The sequence below is a fragment of the Selaginella moellendorffii genome, unplaced genomic scaffold (assembly GCF_000143415.4).
Source record: "Selaginella moellendorffii unplaced genomic scaffold, v1.0 SELMOscaffold_60, whole genome shotgun sequence".
In the NCBI taxonomy this organism is placed as follows: Eukaryota; Viridiplantae; Streptophyta; class Lycopodiopsida; order Selaginellales; family Selaginellaceae; genus Selaginella; species Selaginella moellendorffii.
This window is the reverse complement of record NW_003314321.1, coordinates 1808-25487: the sequence shown is the minus strand read 5'-3', so window position 1 is coordinate 25487 and position 23680 is coordinate 1808. Positions and strand designations below refer to the sequence as shown.

Genomic DNA, 23680 nt, shown 5'->3' with positions numbered 1-23680 from the left:
GACAGTGCTACTTTAATTTTGAGGAACGGAGGAAAAGCGGTATAAAGTGAGGAATTTTTTCAACTGATTTTTCGGGAGGAGGAGGATGGGTGAGGCAGCACAGAGCTCTCCAGGGGAGCTTGTCTGTGTTACTGGAGCGAATGGTTTCTTGGCTTCGTGCCTCGTCAAGTGTCTGCTGGAGCGAGGATACTATGTTCGAGCCACTGTTCGAGATCCCGGTATGTACTTTTTCTTTTGCTTCCTGGAAGACTATCGCCTGATATCATGATCACAGGAAATGCTGACAAGGTGTCTCACTTGCTGCGTCTTCCTGGAGCGTCGGAAAGGCTGGAGCTGCGAGAAGCCGACTTGCTAACCGAGGGTAGCTTCGATGACGTTGTGAGAGGCTGCCGAGGAGTTTTCCATACAGCTTCGCCAGTTACTGCTTTCACTGTCGATCCAGAGGTAGTGCATCAGCTCTCCGTCTTCACACGAGTTTATTCATGCTTTTTGTTTTCTCCCAGCTGGAGATGATTGCGCCGGCAGTGAATGGCACACTGAACGTCTTAAAGTCGTGTGCGAAAGCTCCTTCAGTCCGGCGTGTTGTGCTGACTTCTTCGACGTCGGCGATTCGTTTCATGCCTGAGATGCCGTTCAACTCAGTCCTTGACGATACCTCTTGGAGTTCGGAAGACTTTTGCAGGAAATACAAGGTCTGTGGCTCAAAGTTTTATCTTGCTGCTAGACCTTTTCATGTTTCACAGATGTGGTACTACCTGGCGAAGACCGTTGCCGAGAGAAGAGCGTGGGAATTCGCCGAGAAAAACAACCTCGATCTTGTCACGGTGCTTCCAAGCTTCGTAGTCGGTCCGGTGCTCCCCAAGAACTTAAGCAGCACCGCTCTGGACGTGCTTGGCTTACTCAAAGGCACGCTTTGTTTCATTTTCATTTTCTTTTCCGTCTATGACATCAGATCTTCTCTTTGATCCAGGCGACGCTAAGAAGTTCTCGATCTACCCAAGGATGGGGTACGTCCACGTCGAAGACGTTGCTCTCGCTCACATCCTCGTGATGGAGGCTCCTGGAGCTCGAGGCCGCTACATATGTTCCTCCACAGTGATGGACAACGACAAGCTCGGCGAGCTCCTCGCGATGAGGTACCCGCAGTTCAAAGTCCCCACCAAGTAAGTGCTTTGATCACTCGAATCTCGATCTTAAGTTTGAGTTTTCGCCTCGTCCTCCAGGTTTCCAGAGTCATACAAATCGAAATACTACACGCTAGACACATCCAAGCTCGAGAAACTTGGGCTCAAGTTTAGATCGGTGGAGGACATGTTTGACGACTGCCTAGAGAACTTTTATCATCGGGGCTTGTTCTCCTTGACTGACACACTCTATTGATATAGAGATATCAATGGCAAAAAAGCTAAGATTAAAAGTGATAGAATTCCTCGCAAACGTGGCGACGGTTGGAATGACGTGGCGCGGGCGCGCCGGCTGAATGTTCCCGCGAAAATCTAGCCCTAATGTTTTCGAAAATGCCGTGGCCGAGGGATCGATGGGAAACATCAGCTGCTTCGCGAGCGGGCCCAGAAGTAACGAAACCCCTCCAGATCGATTCGAGGCGCGAGTGAGCTCAATTTCTTTCTTGCTAGGGGATTTCTAGTGACGTTCACGGAGAGGAGGCGCGCGAGATGCCGATACTCGGGCGCCATGGACAAGGAGGCCGCCGAGATCACGCGAGACAAATTCTTGGCATTGTTTGGCCCAGGTACTCTTGGGTCTCGATTTTCCCCCTCCCCTCGATCCAATCCTGGTCGATTCTTGCAGGGAATCAATGCATCGAGAGGCTATTTGTCGTGGTGGACCAGGACAAGAGCGGCAAGATCAGCTTCAGGGAGATTTGCGACGCCGTGATGACAAACAGGACGATGAATGCGGGTGTCATGGGCTCTTCCCGGCTTGATGGTCAGTGAATTTCTCCCAAATCTCTTCGCATATTGATGGTGTGTTCTTGGCAGTTCTTTTCAAGTTTTACGACAAAGACGCGGATGGCAAGCTCTCCAAGTATGAAGTTGCGGATGCCATGCTTCTAGCAAACGATCAGCTTCTCCAGCCCCAGATCACCCAGGTAACTGATGAGAAATTTGGATGATCTCCAGCAATTTTCTTGTGATTTCGCTCGCAGCTGGTGCAAACTATCTTTGGCGCGTACGACGAGGACAGAGATTCTCATCTCAATTTCAGGGAATTCTCCAATCTGATGAAAGCCGCTGGAATCGACTGATCAAATTCGGGAAGAAACTAGGGCTTTTTGAAAATTTGAAATCCAAAGATAGGGCTAAGATTTTGCCCTTTGTTCTGGTGACGTGTCCACGCGCTCGAAGAACCCTAAAAAGAGGAGCCATTTAGGTTTGTAGATTCGTATTAGATCGCCAGAGCTAGTGGCCCGGCATCGCCATCATGTTTACCCGATTCTTCGGCAAGCCCAAGCAGGAGGCAGCTGCGACCACAGTAGCGACGCTCGACAAGCTCAACGAGGTAAGAGAATTTTGTGGCTCTCGGGTTTGGGGGGTTTCTCATCAATTCGATCCCGGCAGACGCTCGAGATGCTCGAGAAGAAGGAGCGCGTGCTGCAGAAGAAGATCGCGGCGGAGGTGGAGAGGGCGAAAGGATTCACTCGGGAGAAGAACAAAAAGGGTTTGTGTCCTTTAATTTTTCTTCTGTCAACAGTATGTTGTGTGTAGGTGCTATTGCGTGCTTGAAGAGAAAGAAGCTCTACGAGATTCAAGTAGAGCAACTTGGGAACTTCCAGCTTCGCATTCACGATCAGGTAGAGTGGATCTTCAAAATGGTTTTTTTTCGTGACGAAACTCCCAAGGTTTTTGTGCTTTGTCTGCACAGATGATTATGCTCGAGGGTGCTAAAGCCACTACCGAAACCGTCGACGCGCTGAGAAGTGGGGCTCATGCCATGAAACAAATACAAGCAGAGACGTAAGTTCTCGTACTCTTCCCAGTTTTCTCTTATCCTTTCTGTGGTTTTCTTCTCCAGAAACATTGATGACGTAGACAAGACCATGGACGAGATCAACGAACAGACAGACAACATGAAGCAAATCCAAGAAGCGTTGTCTTCGCCATTCGGAGGCACAGACTTCGACGAGGTAAGCGAGCTCAATCCAGATGCGATCCATCTCATGTTATCTAAACAACACAACTTTCCAGGATGAATTGGAGCAAGAGCTGGAAGATCTGGAAGGCCTGGAACTGGAGGAGGAACTCCTCAAGCCAGCGACCACGGCTCCAGCGACACAGCTCCCAGCAGCTCCAGCGCGTCCGGCGCAACCAGCTCGCCAGCGAGCTCCAGCACAAAAGCAAAGCACCGCCGAGGACGACGAGCTTGCTGCCTTGCAAGCCGAGATGGCCTTGTGAAAATCCAAGCCAGCTTTGTGTATATAGAGTACACACACCAACATATCCTTACAGGTGATTGATTTCCTCGAGCGAAGAAAGGCCGTGCTTTTCTTTTTTCTATCGAAGGCCCGGGAGAGCGAAAGGCAGTGCTACTACTGTATAGAAGACTCGTTTGGTTGTTTTCAAATTAAATAAGGATATTCTTCTTGACTAGTCTAGTTTATTCCAAGTTTTAGGGTTCTTAGTTGGAGATGGGGGCGTTCGATCGTCGCGACGAGGAAGCATCGCAGTGTAATAGCTCCTGCCTCCGGCGCTATGGCGCGATAAAAGACATTCCATGTAGATGCAAGGGAGTTCTTGTGTGCGTGTTTGATTCACGCTCTGTTTGCAGGGCGAGTGTACTGCAAGAAGGGGTGCGGTAGCGGCGGCGAGAGCTGGGATGAATGTGAGTGCTGGCATTCCCATCGCGGGACGATATTTCGGAAGAATATTGAGATTTTCAGCTGTTCTTGCCTTGATCTGGTTTCGTTTCGATCGATCGCAGGTATCGAGAATTGCCGGGCGCTGTGTCACAAGGATCCGATCTACAAGGGCGAGAAGTTTGAATGGACCGCGGCGCTTGACCGATCTCCCGGCAATAAGTTCCAATCTCGGGTAATAGCCAGATTTTCGATCCATTGATGTCTCAATCTTCTTCTTTCTGGCTGAATAGAGATGCGACAAGGCGTGCTTGAGAGGATGTGCTTCCAAGGTTAGCGTGCAAGCAAACACCCACTCGATCAAACACCCTTTCTTCTTAAATCTCTCCATCGCAGTTCCATGTCACGGATGAGATGCTGGCGAACAGGATTCCAGCGAAGATAGCGCGCGATCGTCGCGCCTGGAGGTGGGAACCACGGTACTCGTTTGATCCTTCGCTCTGGACCTCGGCTTGATAGAACAGAGAAATCCATGTAAGCGTTTCGAACTTGAGACGCTTTTTTACTTGACAATCCTCTCTCTTCTTTTGTTTAGGCGCTAGAGAGATGAGTGATGATACTGAGGAGATGGGCAGTTCCTCCTCACTCCTGCGAGCTGGAAAGAGCTCTACTCCAGCATCTAGAGAGACACAAGGACAAGGTAATAGATGTGTATGGTTTTGCGGGCTTGATCCAAGCTTGCAGCAGGTCGGGATCGCCGAGGGCGGCCAAGCAGCTCGAGGCGGAGATCACTCGCCGGGGATTCAGAGGGAACAAGTCTCTGGGAAACCATCTCATCAACTTGTATGGGCGACTGGGCTGCGTGCGCGACGCAGCTGCGGCCTTCGATGGCATCGAAGAGAAGAATGTGGTGTCGTTCAATGCGATGATCACAGCGTATGCCCAGAACGGGCATTCCAGGCAGGGACTGGGCCTCTTTCGGAAGCTGCTGCTGCTGGACTCCAAGATGGCAAACATCGTAAGCTTTATCTCTGTGATCAAGTCGTGCTGTGACGAGAGGCTCGAGGAGTGCAGATGGATCCACGGGCTGGTCGACGAAGCTGGACTGTCTACCTCGAACATCGTCGTTGGGACGGCTCTCATCAACATGTACGCTGTCTGTGGCAGCGTGGCTGACGCCGAGGCTGTCTTCGGTTCCATGGAAAGCAGGAATGAGATCACTTGGAGTGCTCTCATTGCAGCTCATGCAGCCGTTCCAGGACACGCTTGTCAGATCTGGGACATCTTCCGGGCCATGGAGAACAGTGGCGTGGTTCCCAACGAAGTCACTTTCATCAGCATGCTCTCATCGTGCACTGTTGCCGAAGATCTATCTGTTGGCAGACTGATCCACGAAGCTACGGACAAGTATGGATATGGATCCGATGTTGTCGTCGGCAATTCGGTTCTTAACATGTACGGGAAGTGCGGAGATGTTGACCGAGCAAGACAGCTCTTCGACGAGATGGGTGACAAGCACGCGGCTCCGGTTGCCTGGAACTCGCTGATGGGAGCATACACGCAGACCAGGAACTTTGTCCAGGCCGTGGAGCTTTTCAGCCTCATGCAGCTGGAAGGCGTCAGCGCCAACAAGGTGACTTTTCTGGCTGCTCTCAACGCTTGCGCGGGCCTGGCCGAGATGACTGCTGGTAAGACTGTCGTCGACTGCGTGGTTGAGTGTGGGTTGTTTGGAGATGATTTGGTTAAGACTGCATTGGTGAGCTTGTTTGGGAAGTGCGGGTATTTGGATGTTGCTGAGAGCGTGCTTGGTGAGATTTTGGTCCCGGACTCAGTTTCATGGAACTCGATTGTTGCAGCGTATGCTTCCCAGCAGGGACACGACCAGGACGTGCTGAGAGAATTCCACCTTATGCATTCGCACGGCTTGATTCCCGAGGATGGAGTCTTTGTAGCTGCACTGAACGCTTGCTCCAACTTGGGAGCGCTCAAGCAAGGCAAGCTCGTGCACTACTTGGTCCGGGAGACCGGGGTCGAATCCACCGACGTCTTCACCGCTCTGGTAAACATGTATGGCAAATGTGGGGAGCTTCTAATTGCCAGGGAGATTTTCAGCAGCGTGCCTGACGAGTTCCGGGACGCTCTCACCTGGAACGCGCTCATCAACGCGCACACGCAGCAGGGCAAACCGGAGGAAGCTTTGAGTTTCTACCGGAGAATGCAGCAGGAGGGAACGCGACCGAGAAAGAGCGTATTCGTCTCGGTGCTCAACGCAGTGGCTGCTCTTGGATCGTCCGTGGAAGGCCGCAGAATCCACGAACAGGTTGCCGAGTGCTTGCTTGATCTGGACTCCACAGTGGGAACTTTGCTGGTAAACATGTACGCCAAGAGTGGAGACGTGGACACCGCCTGGGAGATCTTCGAGAGGATGCAGCACTCAGACACGGTCACCTGGAACTCGATGCTAGGGGCGTGCATCCAACAGAGACAGCGTCCTTCAGAGGCTCCACACGAGCAGCAGGAAAACGAAGCCGTGGTCGTCAGGCTCTTCGCCCGGATGCTACTGGAAGGGATAAGAGTGGACAGAGTGACGCTGCTCACCATGCTCTCGGCCTGTGCCTCGCACGCCAGCCTCTCGCACGGCAAGAAGCTTCACGGCCTCGTTTCCGAGCTCAACCTCTCGCTGGAATCTGACACAGGCCTCTTCAACGCGCTGGTCACCATGTACTCGCGGTGTGGAAGCTGGGAAGTCTCGCAAGCGATGTTCCACGCGATGGGCTCGTACCACGGCGACTTGATCACCTGGAACTCGATGATCACGGCGTGTGCCCAGCACGGACAGGCGCTCCAGGCGGTGGAACTGGTGAGAGGGATGGAACAAGCAGGGTGGTCGCCGGACAAGGTGACGCTCACGGTGATACTCTCGGCGTGTAGTCACGCGGGGCTGCTAGACAAGGCGTACGAGTGCTTCCAGCTGATGCGGGGCGAGTATGAGATTGATCCGGGGCCGGATCACTACGGCAGCATTGTGGATCTGCTGTGCCGGGCTGGGAAGCTCGGGGAGGCCGAGGCGCTGATCGAGAAGCTCCCAGATCCGGCCAGCGCCGTGACATGGAGGAGCTTGCTTGGGGGATGTAGCAACCATGGAGATTTGGTGCTTGGGAGACGAGCTGCCGACGAGTTGTTTGGGATGGATCCCAGGCACCACACCACCTATGTCATGCTCTCCAACACTTACTGTGGCTGAAACAAAGATACCAAGGGTTGACTCTGCCATTCAGTCAAGTCCCTCACTATATGGGTTGACTCACGGTAACACTCCACGGTAACAGCTGGAGCTTTTGCGTCACGTCGCTGTGCATGGCCACCCCCCAGCCGAAGTCCGAGCGCACCGTTTCCATGAATTGCTCCCCGATGCTCTCGGCCGTCTCCAAACTCTTGAAGAAGGAATGGCAGGCTCCTCCCTTATGCTGCATCATCTTCAATGGCTCCGCTTCGTCCACAGCGAGCTGGAGAACGAAGCAGAGATGGAGCAAGGGCCTCGAGCTCCTGGGAAACAGGCTCCGAGATCCCCCACCGCCGTGTAGCTCGCATCGGCAACAATGAACCACGTCGCTTCCCAAGTCGTGATCAAACCAAAGCGTGTCTCATTGAATCTCATGTAACAGAGAAGTCGCAGGAGGAGATGCTTGAAACACTCGTTTGGGCTGGTGATCACAGTTCCTCGGCTGACAAAGCGGGCAAAGACTCGGGTGATTCTACACACAGCCGTCTTCCGCCGTTAGTGCGACCTCGGGCAATCCCAGCTTGGGCTTGTAGCGATGGCAGGAAGCAGTATTCACCAGTATTGCGGCAATTTGAAAGAGAGCCAGTTTCGTCCTAAGATGCCCGCTCTGTTCTGGGCATATGTTGTGAGCTTTGCAATTGAAATTCCGCCATCCAAAAGCTCTTTCCTGACCGCAAATTGATGAAGATTTATGCACAGCGACTTGCAAAAGCTCAAATCTTGTTCCACACAATGCCAGTCATCGTCCTGGAACAACATGGTCTAAGCAGATTTCCATCTCCTTCACGTTGACCAGACAAAAGGCCACTGGCGTTTGACTTTGGCTGGCCCACGTATCAACGCTTTTGGGCCAGGCTATATCCACGAGAATCTGCTTTGGACGGGTCTCAAGATCTTCACTTGCAAGACCAGGATTTAGCCTGCATCTTCCATACGCCGCCTTGTTCCTTCCTCGTGGAATCAAAGTCCATCATTCGTTTGAGCTTTCAACAGCGTATTTTGATTCTTTGACGGCACATATTTATACATAGATTAGAAATATAAACTCCCATTTTCTTAGGTCAGGGATCACAGCCAAAAAGGAATGAAGCAAGTTCGCGAGAGGCTTTACATCAGCAACGCCGACGACGCGGGGATCTATCTATGCGGGATCATGCAAGGATTCACTCACGTCCTCTCACTGGCACCGGTGTGCCTCCACCCACAGTGTAACTTCAACGAATTTACGCTTTGCAAGATCTATAGGAAAAGCGGGAGTGGAGCCTACAACAAGAACAGTCCTGGATGTTCTCTCGATGTTCAAAAAGGAGAGAGCAGTTCTGATTCGGATATGAGCCCCTCGGAGCTTCAGGTTGTGGCCGAGGACGATCAAAACGACGACAAGGGGACAATTCGAGCGGATGAGGAGGCAGACCACAAGGAGCAACTGGACAATTTTCTGGCTTTGAGGACATAGAACATCTACCTTCCGCTGATCCAACTCCAGGTTGGGGATACAGTCTTCCTGAAGCGTTTCAGTGGAATAACAGTCTAGATGGATAAAATGTTTGCTGTAATTGTTTGAGGATATTCAAAGAATATTATATCCTCCATAGTTTTATATTAATAAATGTCATGGTTTATTTTAGGGCAAATGGTTTTTAAGGATCCACTCTCTCTCTTTCTCTGTGTGTGTGTGTGTGTGAGAGAGAGAGAGAGAGAGAGAGAGTGAGATTTCTCTTCTCGTGTTTTGAATGACAAGGTCGTCCCCCAATCACTCTTGGAACCGGGACGCCTTCTTTCAATTTGACGATGTCCACTAGCTCCTCGTGGTCAGCCTTTCGGCATTCGGCAACCAAAACCATTCGGCAAATTTTAGATTGGTTAGCCGAATGGTTTTTAGATTGACAAGATAATCACCAGCTTGTTTGCATGCAATAGTGGATAAACACAATGCCTGGAGTGTTTTGATACCTTGTGCAAAACACACTGTGGACTGTGGAAACGTCAAAAAGGCAAAAGAGTGGGTTCTCTTAAGATTCATCCACAACCATCTTCAATTTGGCAGCGGTGGTGACGTGCTGCAAGGTGTAGCCACCCAAAGACGATAGATGCTTCTCAAACCTATAGAGCGTTGTCGTCGTTCAAAGCTCGCCACACGCTTACATGGTGAAGAACAAGATCCTGAACGCTCTGCTCCACGATTGAATCGCTTGAAGTGTCGTACTCTAGATCAGAAGTTCCAAGTTGGAGCCAGTAGAGGCTCTAACCATACCTTTTTATTTATCCCATAAAGGTTTTGTTACACAGCCTACATGTAAGTTCTTTCTCTAAATCTCTCCTAGAAACTTTCCTAGAACCAAGCTCCCCTTCTCCCCTCAGCGTAGACTCAAACTCTTGCAGCTGCGTGATAAATCCATCGTTGGGACGAACACACTTCCGACACGCGAGCAAGCTCTCGAGCGCCTCATCGAAGCTACACCCTTCCTTCCACATCAAATACGCAATCACCACGGATGCGCTGCGAGACCGACCGCCAACGCAGTGGACGAGCACCATGCCCTGCTCCATGCCCTCGTCGATAAACTCAAGACACTCTTGCAGCACGGGGAGTATGTCCTGGTCCTCCTTGTCCAGCAAGGGGATTATCTTGCGCACTGGCGGCTTGCCTACCATACCTGGGCAAAGTTTCTCGAGCTTGGATTCCACGGCCTGGAACTTGCGAAGGCGATGCGGCGGCACCGTGTCGATGAAGTTACACTGTGGGTGGAGGCACACCGGTGCCAGTGAGAGGACGTGAGTGAATCCTTGCATGATCCCGCATAGATAGATCCCCGCGTCGTCGGCGTTGCTGATGTAAAGCCTCTCGCGAACTTGCTTCATTCCTTTTTTGCTGTGATCCCTGACCTAAAAAAATGGGAGTTTATATGTCTAATATATCTATAAATATGTGCCGTCAAAGAATCAAAATAACGCTGTTGAAAGCTCAAACGAATGATGGACTTCGATTCCACGAGGAAGGAACAAGGCGGCGTATGGAAGATGCAGGCTAAATCGTGGTCTTGCAAGTGAAGACCTTCCCTCGGCAAACGAGACCCGTCCAAAGCAGATTCTCGTGGATGTAGCCTGGCCCAAAAGCGTTGATACGTGGGCCAGCCAAAGTCAAACGCCAGTGGCCTTTTGTCTGGTCAACGTGAAGGAGATGGGCGTGGAAATTTGCTGAGACCATGTTGTTCCAGGACGCTGACTGGCATTGTGTACGCTGACTGGCATTGCAATTGCAAAGCTCACAACATATGCCCAGAACAGAGCGAGGACGAAACTGGCTCTCTTTCAAATTGCCGCAATACTTACGAATCTGCTTAAGAGAACCCACTCTTTTGTCTTGTTGACGTTTCCACGGTCCACAGTGTGTTTTGCACAAGGTATCAAAACACTCCAGGCATTGTGTTTATGCAAACAAGCTGGTGATTATCTTGTCTATCTAAAAAGCATTCGGCTGGCCGAATGGCTTTCACATGAGACCAAGCATGTCGCGTGCAATCGCCCAGCCTCGCATTTCCTTCAAAAGTCTTTGAACCTCCGCGCTGCAGCAAAGGCTGACCACGAGGAGCTGGTGGACATCGTCAAAGTGAAAGAAGGCGTCCCGGTTCCAGGCAGGGACAAGAGTGATTGGGGACGACCTTGTCATTCAAAACGCAAGAAGAGCAATCTCAGACGAGAGAGAGAGAGAGAGAGAGAGAGAGAAGCAGCACCCAATGGCATTTATTAATATAAAGATGTAATATTCTTTAAATATTCTCAAACAACATTTCATCCATCTAGACTGTTATTCCACTGAAACTCTACAGGAAGACTGTATCCCCAACCTGGAGCTGGATCAGCGGAAGGTAGATATAGAGAGAGAGAGGACAAGCAGCACCCAATGGGATTTATTAATATATAATTACAGAAGATGTAATATTCTCAAACAATTACAGCAAACATTTTATCCATCTAGACTGTTATTCCACTGAAACGCTTCAGGAAGACTGTATCCCCAACCTGGAGCTGGATCAGCGGAAGGTAGATGTTCTATGTCCTCAAAGCCAGAAAACATGATATTGTCCAGTTGCTCCTTGTGGTCTGCCTCCTCATCCGCTCGAATTGTCCCCTTGTCGTCGTTTTGATCGTCCTCGGCCACAACCTGAAGCTCCGAGGGGCTCATATCCGAATCAGAACTGCTCTCTCCTTTTTGAACATCGAGAGAACATCCAGGACTGTTCTTGTTGTAGGCTCCACTCCCGCTTTTCCTATAGATCTTGCAAAGCGTAAATTCGTTCTGCACACACATACCATTGAAACAATCAGCAAGATGGAGGAACTCTCGACTACAGCACCTTGAACTGCGCGTTTTGCTCGTCGGGGAGCCTATATTCGCTCATGATCCATGGAGTCTTCTCTCCTTTCGGTGCCTTGCCTTTGTAGAACACGAGGGTTTTTCTCAATCCAATGCTGGTGTTGCTCTCCTTGTCCATGACTGGCTTGTCAGTTCCAGTAGCCTTCCAGTAGCCCGATGGCGTCACTCGGTTTGGCCTGGAACCATTCGGGTACTTGTGCTGCCTTGGCACGAAGAAATACCACTCGGTGTCTCCCATGTGTGCGAGAGAAATCGCCAGGTCTGAAGTCCGAGGGAGACAATTGTTTAGAATTCGTCGCTGGAGCAGCAGTAGCAAGAGCAACAATGCAAGAGCAAAAAAGCAAGAGCACAAAAGGAAAAGCAAGAGCAAAAAAGGAAGCAAGAGAGCTCACCAGGCAACTCCCATGGATCGTGCTTGACCAGGTCGATAACCGCAATGAGTTCCACTCCCAATTCCTTCTCCTCGGCCATTTTCCTCAAGTAGTATCCAACGAGCTCGTACTCCGTGGGTGAAAATCGAAATCCCGGCAATTTCTCCATTACTGCAACTCGTCTCCCCAGCCTCATCCTCTCCAGCCTCGACAGGAAAACACTGAGCATATAAATATGGAGGAAATTCGTGTATTGGGGATATTCTCAGCTCTAGACGGTCAATAGACTTTCAACAAAACTCCATGCGAGATGCCACTGCGACATGCATGCGTTGGACCACTTTGAATAGATGTACCCCTCATCGCTGTCCCCCCATTACGTCTAGAAATTTGCTCTCGAGCGCTCGTCAGTCATAGTCTTACGTCTCCACCGTCAAGTTTTCTAGATTCATCCTGACCAAGCGCCGTTCAAACTTGAGTCACGGGGATGTATCGCAAGTGCTCCTGGCTATGAAGCTTCCCGATCCAATTGTATCAGACAAGATTTTCTTCAAGTTCAGTTACCTGTACTTTTAAGCCACGATTACGCACGTCTCTATTACAACAAGGACAACAATGAATGAAAAAAGCTAGAGTCGTCATTCAGAGCGGGGGACCGATCCAAATCACTAGACCTTGGAAAAGGAAAAGGAATGGCACAAGCATGAACTATAAAGGGGAAGTAACCTATAGAAAACTATAAAGATTTTGCTTGGCACATTAGAAAGAAGAATTTTACAAAGACGTACCGGACCGTGGGGTCCAAATACTTGCGTTTCACGAGACGAAGTTTGGACTACGCTTTGCCGCCCGTGTCCAAGTTTTGTCTTTTGAACAACCAGTCCGGTCATTACAACACACTCTGAACATAAAAACCAGAGAAAACATCATTCCAATTAAAGAAGAAGAAAAAACAAAATTAGAAATAATCAGCGTTTGCAAAACCCGTGGGATATTTGTCGAGTTTTCCCAGAAGCCATCGCAACAAAATTGCCCCCTTTCTCATCACATGGTTCGGTGTGTCACGTAGGTGATACTGCTCAATCAAAATGCTACGAGTCAGTTCCCCCTCCGCATTCTCATCTCTTTTGCTTAATTCTGCAAGGTGGAGCACTAAGTCGTAAACGAGTCCCAAGATGAGAAAAGAAGACGCACGCACACGCATCACACGCTAAGCAAAGAGAAACAAGCTCACGAAGTAGCTGCACCCCGTACCTGAAGCAGTGGATGCCTAGCGAGCCCGTGATCTCGTGTATGACGCTAACAGCAAAGTGCATGTACAGTGCCACTGCAGAGAAAACAACAAAAGTTCTATCAACAGAGCGAGATAAAGGCCATCTCACTTGTGTATGCACAGTAGACAAGGAGCAAAAGGAACTCGTCGAATAAAGGTTTCCTGGACAAAAATGAAATCTCAGGCCAGAGAAAAAACAAGTTTATGAACGTCATACCCTCCAAGGACTTTAGATGAGAGCGCATTGGCGATGGCAAGTGGCAGGAGAACTAACGACTGCTCAACAATAACAGCAGACGTTATCATTTTCTCCGAAAGCAGTCACAAGATACATACCAGGCACATGCCCGTCTTTAGTCCTTTGGGCTCATCACAGAGATGCGACAGGATCATCCTTCCCTGCCATAATTTGAAGACAAAGACAAAATGATGATCAACGAATTAAGCTCGCGCATCGCTTACCACCAAGTACCCGAACGCAAAACCCGAACCCAATAGCATGAGATGTGGCTGGGTGCGAAGCACATCAGTAGGTGACAGCCAGCCCCTAATACAAGCTTGTCAGTAGTGAAAAAACAAAAACAAAACGAAACTGGCTTACCATATCACAATGCTTCCAAGAAGCACAAAGAACGGCACCAGCTGCAAAGGGACAGTCTCAACGTCAGTAATAGACTTACAAAACAACCAGGGCGCAGACTTACCATGGCCAAAGCTCGCAGCATGCTTCCTTTACGCGCGTGAACAACTTTGTAGACATTGACCACGCTACGAAGGTCAGACGATGGAAATGAGTGAGATTGTTCATAAACAAATAAATGCTTACTTAGACAGAATGGTTGGCAAAACAGCAACTGGTAGCATTAACCATATGATAAAAACGTTCACCGGCATGTCTAAGAATGAAATCAATTCATTAGTTTCACAAGACAAGAAACCAGAAAATCAACTAACCAGGAAGTAGCGGTAGACCTCGCAGGAACGGTATGGCTTCTCTAAAGTTGTGCTGCCACCAAACAGGGCCTGAAATGAGAAATACTATTAGATTTTACGACATAGATAGCAAGGCCCGTACCAACAAGAGATGTGAAAAAATGAATCAGATAGATCAACATGAGACCCTCAGTGGGGCCATTGACTTCAGGAAGAATCAAAGTATTTGTGAAGTAGCTGTAACTCAGATTAAACCGGCTGTTAAATAGAGAAAGCAGAAACGTACTGCTCCCAGGTAGCCATGTAAAAAGGAACAGTTGCTATGGCCCAGAACCAGAGAGTATGCGATCCACTCATAACAGAAGCACCGAAAGCCATCGTTTCGAACTAGGAAAAACAATATGAATCGACAGGTTAATACAAAAAAGGTTGGCATACCGCACAAGAGAGGGCATCGCAGCCTGGCAGAATGTGTTAGTCATTAAACTTCAGCACAGATAAATTCCAGCATACCATGGTCAAACAATTCTCCAAGAGGACTGGAAGAATTGGTTCGCCTCGCCTGTTTACCGTCTACCGCATCAAACGTCTGCAGAAGCAAAGCCTTTCGTTGCAAACTCAATTTTCTTTCACATCTCACCTGGTAAAGAAACAAAAGCAGCCCATGGAGGAAGTGCACCCATTTGGGACTGGGAGAGTCCATGTGAGGAGAGTACACCTTAACACAGCACGCACAACCATTAGAGATCTAAACAAAAACGCAAAAACTTCAAACAAAAACGTGGAGAACTTACATAGCTCAAGAACGCCGATGCCACCACGAGAAGAAATCCAGACAAGGTAATCTGTCCACATTACATATAAATCGTCCACGAAAGAAAATCAACCAAAAAACACGAACCATGTTCGGTCTGTGCAAAAAAGAAGGACAACAGAATAAAAAACTCTTCTCTAGAAAGGTTAACAAAGCGAGAAAAACTCACGGCATCCAGAGTGGGAACAAGTTGACAAATCGCGACCAGAAGGGCTGGAACACGTACTTGGCCATGTAAGATTTGTCCACGCCGCTGTACTTATATCTGTGCAGTGCTTCCAGGCCATGCTTGCCGATGTATCGACCTCCGTTTAGCTCAACCCTGGAGAAAACACACAAATCAGACCACAATCCCCAGCAATGCCGCGGATTACACTCACATCGTGCTCGAAATCGCGAATCCAATGCGCCGGAGAGCCGATCCGGGGCTAGCGCATTGCTGCCGAGAAGCAGCGCCAAGCCCAGCGATCGAAGAACCCTAGCTCAAAACCCTCTAGAAGAAAGCGCGCTCCCAGGGAATATTTTAATGTCCGGTAGATGCCAGGAATATTACCTCCGTGCTGTTCGAGAGCATTGTTCCTCCTCTCTCACGCCCAGCGATGGCGCGCGTTGTGAATGTGGACGAGTATGAAGATCTAGCTAGGGTTAAGATGCCGAAGATGCACTACGATTTCTACGCGGGCGGCGCCGAGGACAAGTGGACGCTGCGTGAGAATCGCAGCGCCTTCTCGAGGATCAGGTAAGATTTCGACGAGGGATTCTTGGGGATTGGCTTGGCGCTCTCATCAGTCCCGTGCTTCTCCAGGATCCGGCCGCAAGTTCTTGTGGATGTCAGCCACACGGATCTCACAACCTCGGTTCTCGGATTGGAGATTGCTTGTCCGATCATGGTCGCCCCGACCGCATTGCACAAGCTCGCGCATCCCGAGGGTAAATTCATCGAGGTTTTTACGCGGTGCTTTTACCATATTACGCTGCGTTTTTACTATATTACTACTTTCAGGAGAATTAGCTACTGCAAGAGCTACTGCTGCCGCAAATACTGTCATGGTGAGTGAAGAGATCGATCACGCTTCACGCTTCGAGCCAAGATTTTTTTGGCAGATAACTTTCAAAGGTTTTCTCATTTCTTCTTCTTCTTCTTCTTTTTGCTAAGGTTGTATCGACATCTTCAAGTCACACCATTGAGGAGATCGCGGACACAGGTCCTGGAATTCGATTCTTTCAGTTGTATGTACGTCTTCTCTGGATTTAAAACTCACACTGTTTCTAAAAGCTTCTGTGTTCCAGATATTCAACAAGGTTAGAGCTATGGAGCTCGTTGCTCGAGCGGAGAAGGCTGGCTACAAAGCCATTGTTCTCACCGTTGATACTCCAATTCTTGGAAGAAGAGAGGATGATTTACGAAACAGGTAACTCGAAACAAGCGTTACAGAAGCCAGCTTGTGATTTTTAAGTGTCGGAGCAGACTAGTTTTGCCACCAGATGTGAGTATGAAGCTAATTGACGACATTGGCGAGCAACATTCTCAGGTATATCTTTACTTTCCAGCATTTCCGAGCCTTTTCTTTTGGTTTTCTTCTTGCAGCCAACAGAACCGGGCTCTTCTCTTGCCGCCGTCGCATCCGAGTACAAAGACAAATCCATCACTTGGAAGGTGACTCATTGGATTCAGTTTTCCATCTAACATTGTAATGGATACATTTTTGTGAAGGATGTCCAAGCTTTCATGAAGCTAACGAAACTCCCATTCTTGCTCAAGGGGATACTCACCAAAGAAGACGGTACTGAGTTTGCCTCGGGCTCTTTTCTGTGTTCACGATGAGTTTCACTGATCTTCTTTGTGTTGTTTGTTTTCAGCTCTGAAGGCTATCGACATCTGTGTCGACGGGATCATTGTTTCCAACCACGGTGGCAGGCAGCTAGATCACGTCCCAGCAACGATCTCTGTGCTTGAAGAGGTGGCAATCACTAGAAACAGTTGTTACGTAATTTGGTTGCTCTTGACAGACTTTTTTGGAGTGACAGGTGGTGGCAGCAGCCGCTGGTCGGTGTCCTGTCTTCGTCGATGGAGGCATCAGACGAGGCACGGATGTTTTCAAAGCGCTCGCTCTCGGTGCTAGTGGAGTTTTCGTAAGTTTTCATGTGTTCTTGTGGCTTTCAGGAGCAATTGTGACATGGTGTGGTGATTTATCTCAGGTTGGGAGGCCCGTCCTGTTCGGTCTGGCCATCGATGGCGAGCAAGGCGTGAAGAAAGTGCTAGACATGCTCAAGGACGAGCTGAGAACCACCATGGTAATTGCTGGCTGCCCAACACTCGCTCATATAAATCGATCGAGCGTCCAAACGCCAGAGGAGAAACCATCCAGCAAGCTCTAGCAATCAAGCAAGAAAAACGCTGCTCAAAGTCACTGCCATTTTTTTCTGTTGAGAATGTGGATTGACAAACTTTGTGCGTGATCTTCTCACGTCACTTGTGCGGCGTCTCCCACACAAAGTTTCTCCTCTCGCAGTCCTCAAACATGTTGATCCGCCATGGAACCTGCGCGATGATCTTGTCACGCACCACCGCGAAGCTCACCTGATCGCGCGGCGTGAATCTGTCGAGCTCGTTGAACCACAGGCACGAGAAGAGATTGGTGAGCGGCGTGTGCTCCCTCAGCACCGCGCAGCTGTCCGGGACATCGCTCACCAGCGGCATCCTGGCGGCGCGGTCATACGGAAGGAGCCCATCGTGCGTACGGTAGAACTCCATCTGCGCGTCCATCTTGGCCTTGCTCTCGTACCTCCGGTACCGGATCGTTGCCTCGGCCTCCTCGAAAGCGTCCGCGCGCTCGAAATGGTTGGAGATGGCCATGGTGTCGCCGCTCCTCCACAGGAACCTGTCCAGGATCTGGATGGGATCCGCCACCATCTGGAGCTTGGCGTCGATCCAGATGGAGAAGCGCGCGTTGGGGACGAGCCTGTGCAGTAGCATCTTTGGAATCTCGCCCTTGGATCGGTTGTCTCCCTCGTATGCGTCGCTTCGTACGAGGATGATTCTCCACGCCCCGGCTGGAGTTCCTTCCATCTGGAGAGATTCCAGCGTCTCGTCGTCGACGAACATTGCGAAGCAAACCGTCCTGGCGCTGGTGCTGCTCAGGTTCGCGGGAGGCTTGAGCACGTCATAGTTGCCGAAGATCGCGGATGCGACCACGATTCCCCTGCATTCTCGGAGATAATCCATGTCGGCCTCCTCCTGGATCTCGAATCCGGAGCCCTCTCTCCCTGGCTCCATTCCGGCCCTGGCGAATCCACACGGAATCGCCATCGATTCTCTGATCTTGAAGGACCTCTCGCGCTCTTCCAGGCTGAAATTCCCGCCAAATGGTGTGGAGTTTGTCGAGCCTGCGCGGTGGAGATAGGTGAGCGTGGAGAGAACGAGTTCTGGGAAGATCCCTTGTGGGGGCAGCGCTTTCAGCGCCTGATCCACTCGAACGTAGCATACCGGGCAATTGCAAAGCCAGCAGGGGGGGGGAGAGGGATTTGGAAAAGATCTGCAGGGATGACCTTGAGGAAGCTTGAAATTCGCGGGCGGGAAAACGCGAAGAACTGGACGGCTGCTAAAGAGTATCATGCGCTGTATGACGGCTCCATCGTTTATGACACTCCATGATACCCACAAAGCAACGATCAAACAACAAACAACAAGAAATCTTGCAAAGGGCCTCTCCATATGAAGTACTCCTCTTCTTGAAGGTGTGAGCAGTCCCTCTTTCCCAAGTCCATGCATTAAAGCTTTATGCTAAGCAGTGGAGAGATTTTCCACCACTGTACAAAGTCACGTTTTCATGTCAATCTCCGCCTACACATGAGTACATGGAGGAACTGCCGCTTGGCATATTCTATTGCCAACTCGGAATAGTTATTATATTAATGTAAGTTTTTACATAATTCACTAAGATTGATTTGGTGTTTTCTTACCATTTATAAATTACATTTACATGATTCACCTTTTTCTTACCATTATATGACTGAAAATTTTGTGGTCACTTGTAAATTTTGTATATATATTTCTAAAATCATTTAAATATTGATGTGTTATTTCTATCTAACAAGCTTCTATCATATAACGAATATATGATTTAAGAGGATCAGTCACAGTCCCATGAACTAAAAGTTTCCTGAATGGCAGTTATATTTGAAGAATTTCTATAAGATTTTTATTTTGTACTTTTTGAATTAAAATTATTATATATAATTGATAATTGATGCTATGAATGGAATAAAAAAAGGGAATACAAAAAATGTGTATATTAATTAGCCCAAAAACCATAGCTTATATACAAAAGCAAATGGTCCAGATTGAAAACAATCTAATTACTACCAAAATCCCACTACATTAATATTAATATATAGTATTATAGCTGTATACTTAGACCTCACATCATCTCCTCCTCTCGAAATAATGGAAGACTATTAGAGTTCTTTTGTAGATGGGCCGGGCTAGAGGAACATCAAGAGGAGGCATCGATGGATTTGTAAGTTGTAGCATATGTGATCATGGGATGAGATTTAAATATACTGTCATTGTAGATCCTTAAAACTTTTGAGGATAAATAGGGATAAAATATTCACTAAAGACTCTTTCATTAAGCAATTGCTTTTTTTTTCAGTTGGTTTAAGAGGAGAGAAATAGGGTGTACTATATGTGGTATTAGAGTAAATGGTATGGGTTCGATTCCTATTGATTAGTAGCTACTTAAAAATATAATATACCTTTGAGCAAGATATATTCTTACCTCTAAATTTGAAATTGTACGTATTGGGCATACGTATCCACTATATCCTTTATTTTCTCACATGGAATAGGTAATCTACACAATGGAAAAATTGGTAAATTGGTAGATTCAGTGCGGAAATAAAGGATTGGTAGATTGGTAGATTCAGTGTGGAAATAAAGAGCTAATCTACACAATAGAAAAATTGGTAAATTGGTAGATTCAGTGCGGAAATAAAAGATTGGTAGATTGGTAGATTTAATGTGGAATAAAGGTGTTGGTTCCCCTAAGCTCAATAGAGGTTTGTAAGCTCCTGAATTTAGTAGATTCAATGCGGAAATAAAGGATTGGTATATTAGTAGATTTAGTGCGGAAATAAAGGTGTTGAATAAAGGATTGGTATATTAGTAGATTTAGTGCGGAAATAAAGGTGTTGAATAAAGGATTGGTATATTAGTAGATTTAGTGCGGAAATAAAAGTGTTGAATAAAGGATTGGTATATTAGTAGATTTAGTGCGGAAATAAAGGTGTTGGTTCCCCTAAGCTCAATAGGGGTTTGTAAACTCTTGAATTTAAACTTCTCGGGAGATCACCCAACTCAATATTATTCAAACACAAGAACACTTAACCTCAATTATCCTAAGACCCTTGGTAGATTAGTAAATTCAGTGTGAAAATAAAGGTGTTGATTCCTCTAAGCTCAGTAGGGGTTTATAAGCTCTTGAATTTAGACTTTTCGGGAAGTCACCCAACTCAATATTATTCAAACCCAAGGACATTTAACCCTAACTATCTCAAGACCCTTGGTAGATTAGTAGATTTAACCCCAACTATCCCAAGACCCTTAGTAGATTAGTAGATTCAGTGTAGAAATAAAAATGTTGGTTCCCCTAAGCTCAATAGGGGTTTGTAAGCTCTTGAATTTGGATTTCCCGGGGTGCTTAACCCCAACTATCCTAAGACCCTTGGTAGATTGGTAGATTTAGTGCGGAAATAAAGGTGTTGGTTCTTTTAAGCTCAATAGGGGTTTGTAAGCTCTTGAATTTGAACTTCCCGGGAGGTCACCCAACTCAATATTATTCAAACCCAAAGACGCTTAACCCCAACTATCCCAAGACCCTTGGTAGATTGGTAGATTCAGTGCAAAAATAAAGATGTTGGTTCCCCTAAGCTCAGTAAGGGTTTGTAAGCTCATAAATTTGGACTTCTTGGGAGGTCACCCATCTTAGTATTATTTAAACCCAAAGACACTTAACCCCAACTATCATAAGACTCTTAACCAATTGCACTTTTGTTTATGGGCCTTTTCCTTTTATATTGAACCCCATGGATTGTCTTTTAAATTTTTTCCTTTGATTGTTTACAATTTATCATGTTTTTTTGCAAATTCACGCCCTCGTGAATAGAAGTTGAAAGCCACAGCTCTTTTGAGAGCCCCATTCTCTTGACACCCTACCTTTCGGGTCGAGCCCAGCAGGAGCAAATTGAACCTGCCAAATGTCAATCAATATGTGGTATAATTCCCCTAAGCCAACCAATAGAGTCAGACCCAAGACCCCTCTAATACCAAATGTAAGCTCTTGAATTTGAACTTCCCAGGAGGTCATCTAGCTTAGTATTATTCAAACCTAAGGATGCTTGACTCTAACTATCCCCAAACCCTTAACCAATTGAAAAGGGGGTGCATTTTTGTTCATGTGCCTTTTCGCTCTATATTTAAACCCTATTGATCATCTCCCAAATCATTTCTTTTGGTTGCTTATAGGGTTGTTAGTGTAGTGCATGTGGTTTTGACCTTTATCCTATGGTGATTTACCATGGGATAACACCATGAAGCGAAACCTAAACCCTCATTGTGCCACATGACAGATGCCACATGTCTAAAGTATAATGGTGTGGAACCCAAGACGAACACCATTGTGTTTAGGACAAACTCTACATTTCGTAGATATGCTAAATGAGCGAATCTAGACACTTTCCATAAATAGCATTTAGGACCGAAATGAGACTAACACAAAAGGCATGATAGCGAGGGTGTTTAGCAGACATGGTAAACTATCATCCAGCGATATTGAGGGACCAATCTCAATATACGAGAGTTTTTGTCAAGTTAGTGCAAGACAAAGCAAAAGAGAATTAAGAGCCAGGCCGAGTATGCTGAGCTAGAAACACATAGGAATTCCTACTTTATGTCCATTTGGCTAAGTATAGATGCTAAGCTCAATTTACTAACACTTGAACAAAAGGGGCTGATAAAGGGAACTAGCAATATTGACCTTCTACCGTCGTGGCAGTAAGGAAAGAGTGTCTATAAAAACTGACTGATAAGTAACTTTCAATACCCGAAGTCACATTCACGACACTCTCCCCCCCTAGGGAAGATCGACGTCCTCATCGATGCATACTCAAGTCTAGACCACCGCTAAGGAAACAACTCCAAAAAAAGTTCATGGTGATCACACTATGTGAGAAATGCACCAACTTAAATGAGTTAGGAGGCAACCTCTTTGTCTAACGCGGATGCGCTACTAGCCTAGACACCTTCCGACCATCGCCGACAAGGAAATGACCAATGGAGTCAGCCACCCTTGCTGCTATAGGTGTCACCCAGCTTACAAAAGTGTGATACACCCCTACCTGCAGAAACATAAAGAGAGAAGCCAGAGGCCCTAACCCTCCTGAACAAAGAAACCAAACCCATTAGTAAGGTTTAGATAGACTACTGTAAACAGGGAGTTAAAGTTGTTTACATGATCACGCCCTTTTAATGAAATAAGGAACATTGACAGAGAGGCCGGTTATATGACTAGTCGATAGTAGTTACCCTATGACTAGAGATTTCACTATACACACAAAGTGCCGAAGCCAATCTACCTATACTGGCCCAAACTCAAAGATTAATAAATGGACAATATCAAAGTCAAAGACAGTGATATCTTAAAGACTTAATTATCAGTGAATAAATCTTATATTAGAACATAAAAGTATTCTAAGTAAGTTATCATTTGATAAACCAGTATTATAATATAAGAACCACCAAGATCATCATAATTGTTAAACACAGGATTCACAATCCAACAAAATTCAATAGCAAGTGTATCATCAAGAAAAACTCAATGAGAAAACTTAACTACCAAAAATTGTAGACAGTATACCCAATAACTTATCAAAGAAACTCAAAGAACACTAAGTATCGTTGACTGGCAAGCAACATGCTCGCAAATGTATCTCCCAAAGGAAATAACATCCTAATTTATCAGAACTAACTCGAGCAACAATCAACATAACAGAATGAATATGGTAAAACTAACAAACACTAATTCATGCCAATTATTGCACTAGCCAATTTAAATAGATCCTGGTCAACAATACCAAGGAACCAGAGTTGCTTAAACAAGTGTCAGCAACATCCTACCAATGTCTCAAACCCAAGAGACTAATCCAGAGAAAACCACAAAGAACATGTGGTATTGCGAAAAAGCATAAGCCATCAAAGAGAATAATTAACCATCATAAAAGATCATTAATCATCCCATCAAAAAGAGATATGCATAGTCATTGTCAAAAAAAGGAATCTACCATCCTGAAAAATAACGAATCATTCTATATCAACAACAATCAAGCAAAACCTTTTGACATGGATAATTAATTATCTTAGATGATAGTCAATCGTCATCAATGATTGCTAAATGCAAAAGCCAATTTCAACATCGAAGCTAAAGAGCCAAAAATGCTTTCCCCAACAACTTCTAACAAATGGAACAATGAGCATAAAACTCAAAGAACCAAAAGTTTGAAAAAGCCTATAGTCAAGTATTGCCTTAACAATGATCATAAGTTTTGCATAAACTAATTTTAATGCTAAAGACAATATTCTCCTCAACACATCCATAGCCAAACTTAAAAAATGCTAAAGCTAATGAAGAGTATATCTGCATCAATCCAAAAGCCAAATATAATGGAGCTATACTCAACAAGTGATCATCACTAAATGATCTTCCATGAATCCATCTATAACAAGATGTAAGTCACTTCATAACAAGCATAAGAAGA

At 46.9% G+C, this 23680-nt stretch overlaps 8 protein-coding genes across 11 annotated transcripts; 4 read left to right on the top strand and 4 right to left on the bottom strand.

The window, feature by feature from the left end:
• The first annotated feature begins 51 nt into the window (after positions 1-51).
• LOC9644548 (tetraketide alpha-pyrone reductase 1) lies at positions 52-1421 on the top strand. The gene is made up of 6 exons (XM_024689045.1): positions 52-218; positions 275-444; positions 504-692; positions 744-906; positions 971-1163; positions 1224-1421. The coding sequence occupies exons 1-6, from the start codon at positions 86-88 to the stop codon at positions 1378-1380; spliced, it is 1005 nt and encodes a 334-aa protein (XP_024544813.1). The 5' UTR covers positions 52-85; the 3' UTR covers positions 1381-1421.
• A 945-nt stretch (positions 1422-2366) lies between these two features.
• LOC112351359 (vacuolar protein sorting-associated protein 32 homolog 1-like) lies at positions 2367-3606 on the top strand. The gene is made up of 6 exons (XM_024689095.1): positions 2367-2520; positions 2580-2679; positions 2727-2812; positions 2884-2975; positions 3034-3145; positions 3207-3606. The coding sequence occupies exons 1-6, from the start codon at positions 2443-2445 to the stop codon at positions 3411-3413; spliced, it is 675 nt and encodes a 224-aa protein (XP_024544863.1). The 5' UTR covers positions 2367-2442; the 3' UTR covers positions 3414-3606.
• A 65-nt stretch (positions 3607-3671) lies between these two features.
• Positions 3672-7749, top strand: LOC9644547 (pentatricopeptide repeat-containing protein At4g18520, chloroplastic). 3 transcript variants are annotated; one of them, XM_024689092.1, is made up of 7 exons: positions 3672-3734; positions 3787-3840; positions 3940-4049; positions 4108-4146; positions 4211-4348; positions 4410-5502; positions 5671-7749. In XM_024689092.1, exons 6-7 carry the CDS (start codon positions 4428-4430, stop codon positions 7056-7058), a joined length of 2463 nt encoding a protein of 820 aa, XP_024544860.1. In that variant the 5' UTR covers positions 3672-3734; positions 3787-3840; positions 3940-4049; positions 4108-4146; positions 4211-4348; positions 4410-4427; the 3' UTR covers positions 7059-7749. The 3 variants fall into 3 exon arrangements, with proteins under 3 accessions (XP_024544860.1, XP_024544861.1, XP_024544862.1); XM_024689093.1 differs by lacking the exon at positions 3672-3734 and having other exon boundaries at positions 3758-3840; XM_024689094.1 differs by lacking the exons at positions 3672-3734; positions 3787-3840; positions 3940-4049; positions 4108-4146 and having other exon boundaries at positions 4157-4348.
• Positions 7750-9359: 1610 nt separating this feature from the next.
• Positions 9360-9959, bottom strand: LOC9644210 (probable dual specificity protein phosphatase DDB_G0281963). Its single transcript, XM_024688973.1, has one exon. It carries the CDS (start codon positions 9957-9959, stop codon positions 9360-9362), a length of 600 nt encoding a protein of 199 aa, XP_024544741.1.
• Positions 9960-10981: 1022 nt separating this feature from the next.
• Positions 10982-12065, bottom strand: LOC9644209 (NAC domain-containing protein 35). Its single transcript, XM_002983786.2, has 3 exons — positions 11868-12065; positions 11456-11736; positions 10982-11397 (listed from the first exon to the last, which is right to left on the bottom strand). Exons 1-3 carry the CDS (start codon positions 12040-12042, stop codon positions 11065-11067), a joined length of 789 nt encoding a protein of 262 aa, XP_002983832.2. The 5' UTR covers positions 12043-12065; the 3' UTR covers positions 10982-11064.
• Positions 12066-12757: 692 nt separating this feature from the next.
• On the bottom strand, positions 12758-15372 carry LOC9644546 (choline/ethanolaminephosphotransferase 1). 2 transcript variants are annotated; one of them, XM_002983785.2, is made up of 19 exons: positions 15247-15372; positions 15036-15188; positions 14954-14963; positions 14847-14897; positions 14693-14770; positions 14566-14641; positions 14491-14513; positions 14339-14439; positions 14195-14289; positions 14074-14142; positions 13946-14015; positions 13824-13887; positions 13721-13761; positions 13582-13666; positions 13456-13518; positions 13337-13395; positions 13229-13281; positions 13101-13173; positions 12758-12983 (listed from the first exon to the last, which is right to left on the bottom strand). In XM_002983785.2, coding segments are annotated over exons 1-19 (1185 nt in total). In that variant the 5' UTR covers positions 15249-15372; the 3' UTR covers positions 12758-12964. The 2 variants fall into 2 exon arrangements, with proteins under 2 accessions (XP_002983831.1, XP_024544856.1); XM_024689088.1 differs by having other exon boundaries at positions 12758-12921.
• Positions 15373-15387: 15 nt separating this feature from the next.
• LOC9644206 ((S)-2-hydroxy-acid oxidase GLO1) lies at positions 15388-17416 on the top strand. The gene is made up of 11 exons (XM_024689089.1): positions 15388-15605; positions 15672-15796; positions 15870-15916; positions 16023-16100; positions 16157-16278; positions 16335-16398; positions 16455-16523; positions 16581-16650; positions 16727-16827; positions 16895-16999; positions 17066-17416. The coding sequence occupies exons 1-11, from the start codon at positions 15466-15468 to the stop codon at positions 17243-17245; spliced, it is 1101 nt and encodes a 366-aa protein (XP_024544857.1). The 5' UTR covers positions 15388-15465; the 3' UTR covers positions 17246-17416.
• LOC9644545 lies at positions 17337-18638 on the bottom strand. Its single transcript, XM_002983784.2, has one exon. The coding sequence runs from the start codon at positions 18636-18638 to the stop codon at positions 17337-17339; it is 1302 nt and encodes a 433-aa protein (XP_002983830.2).
• Positions 18639-23680: the final 5042 nt, after the last annotated feature.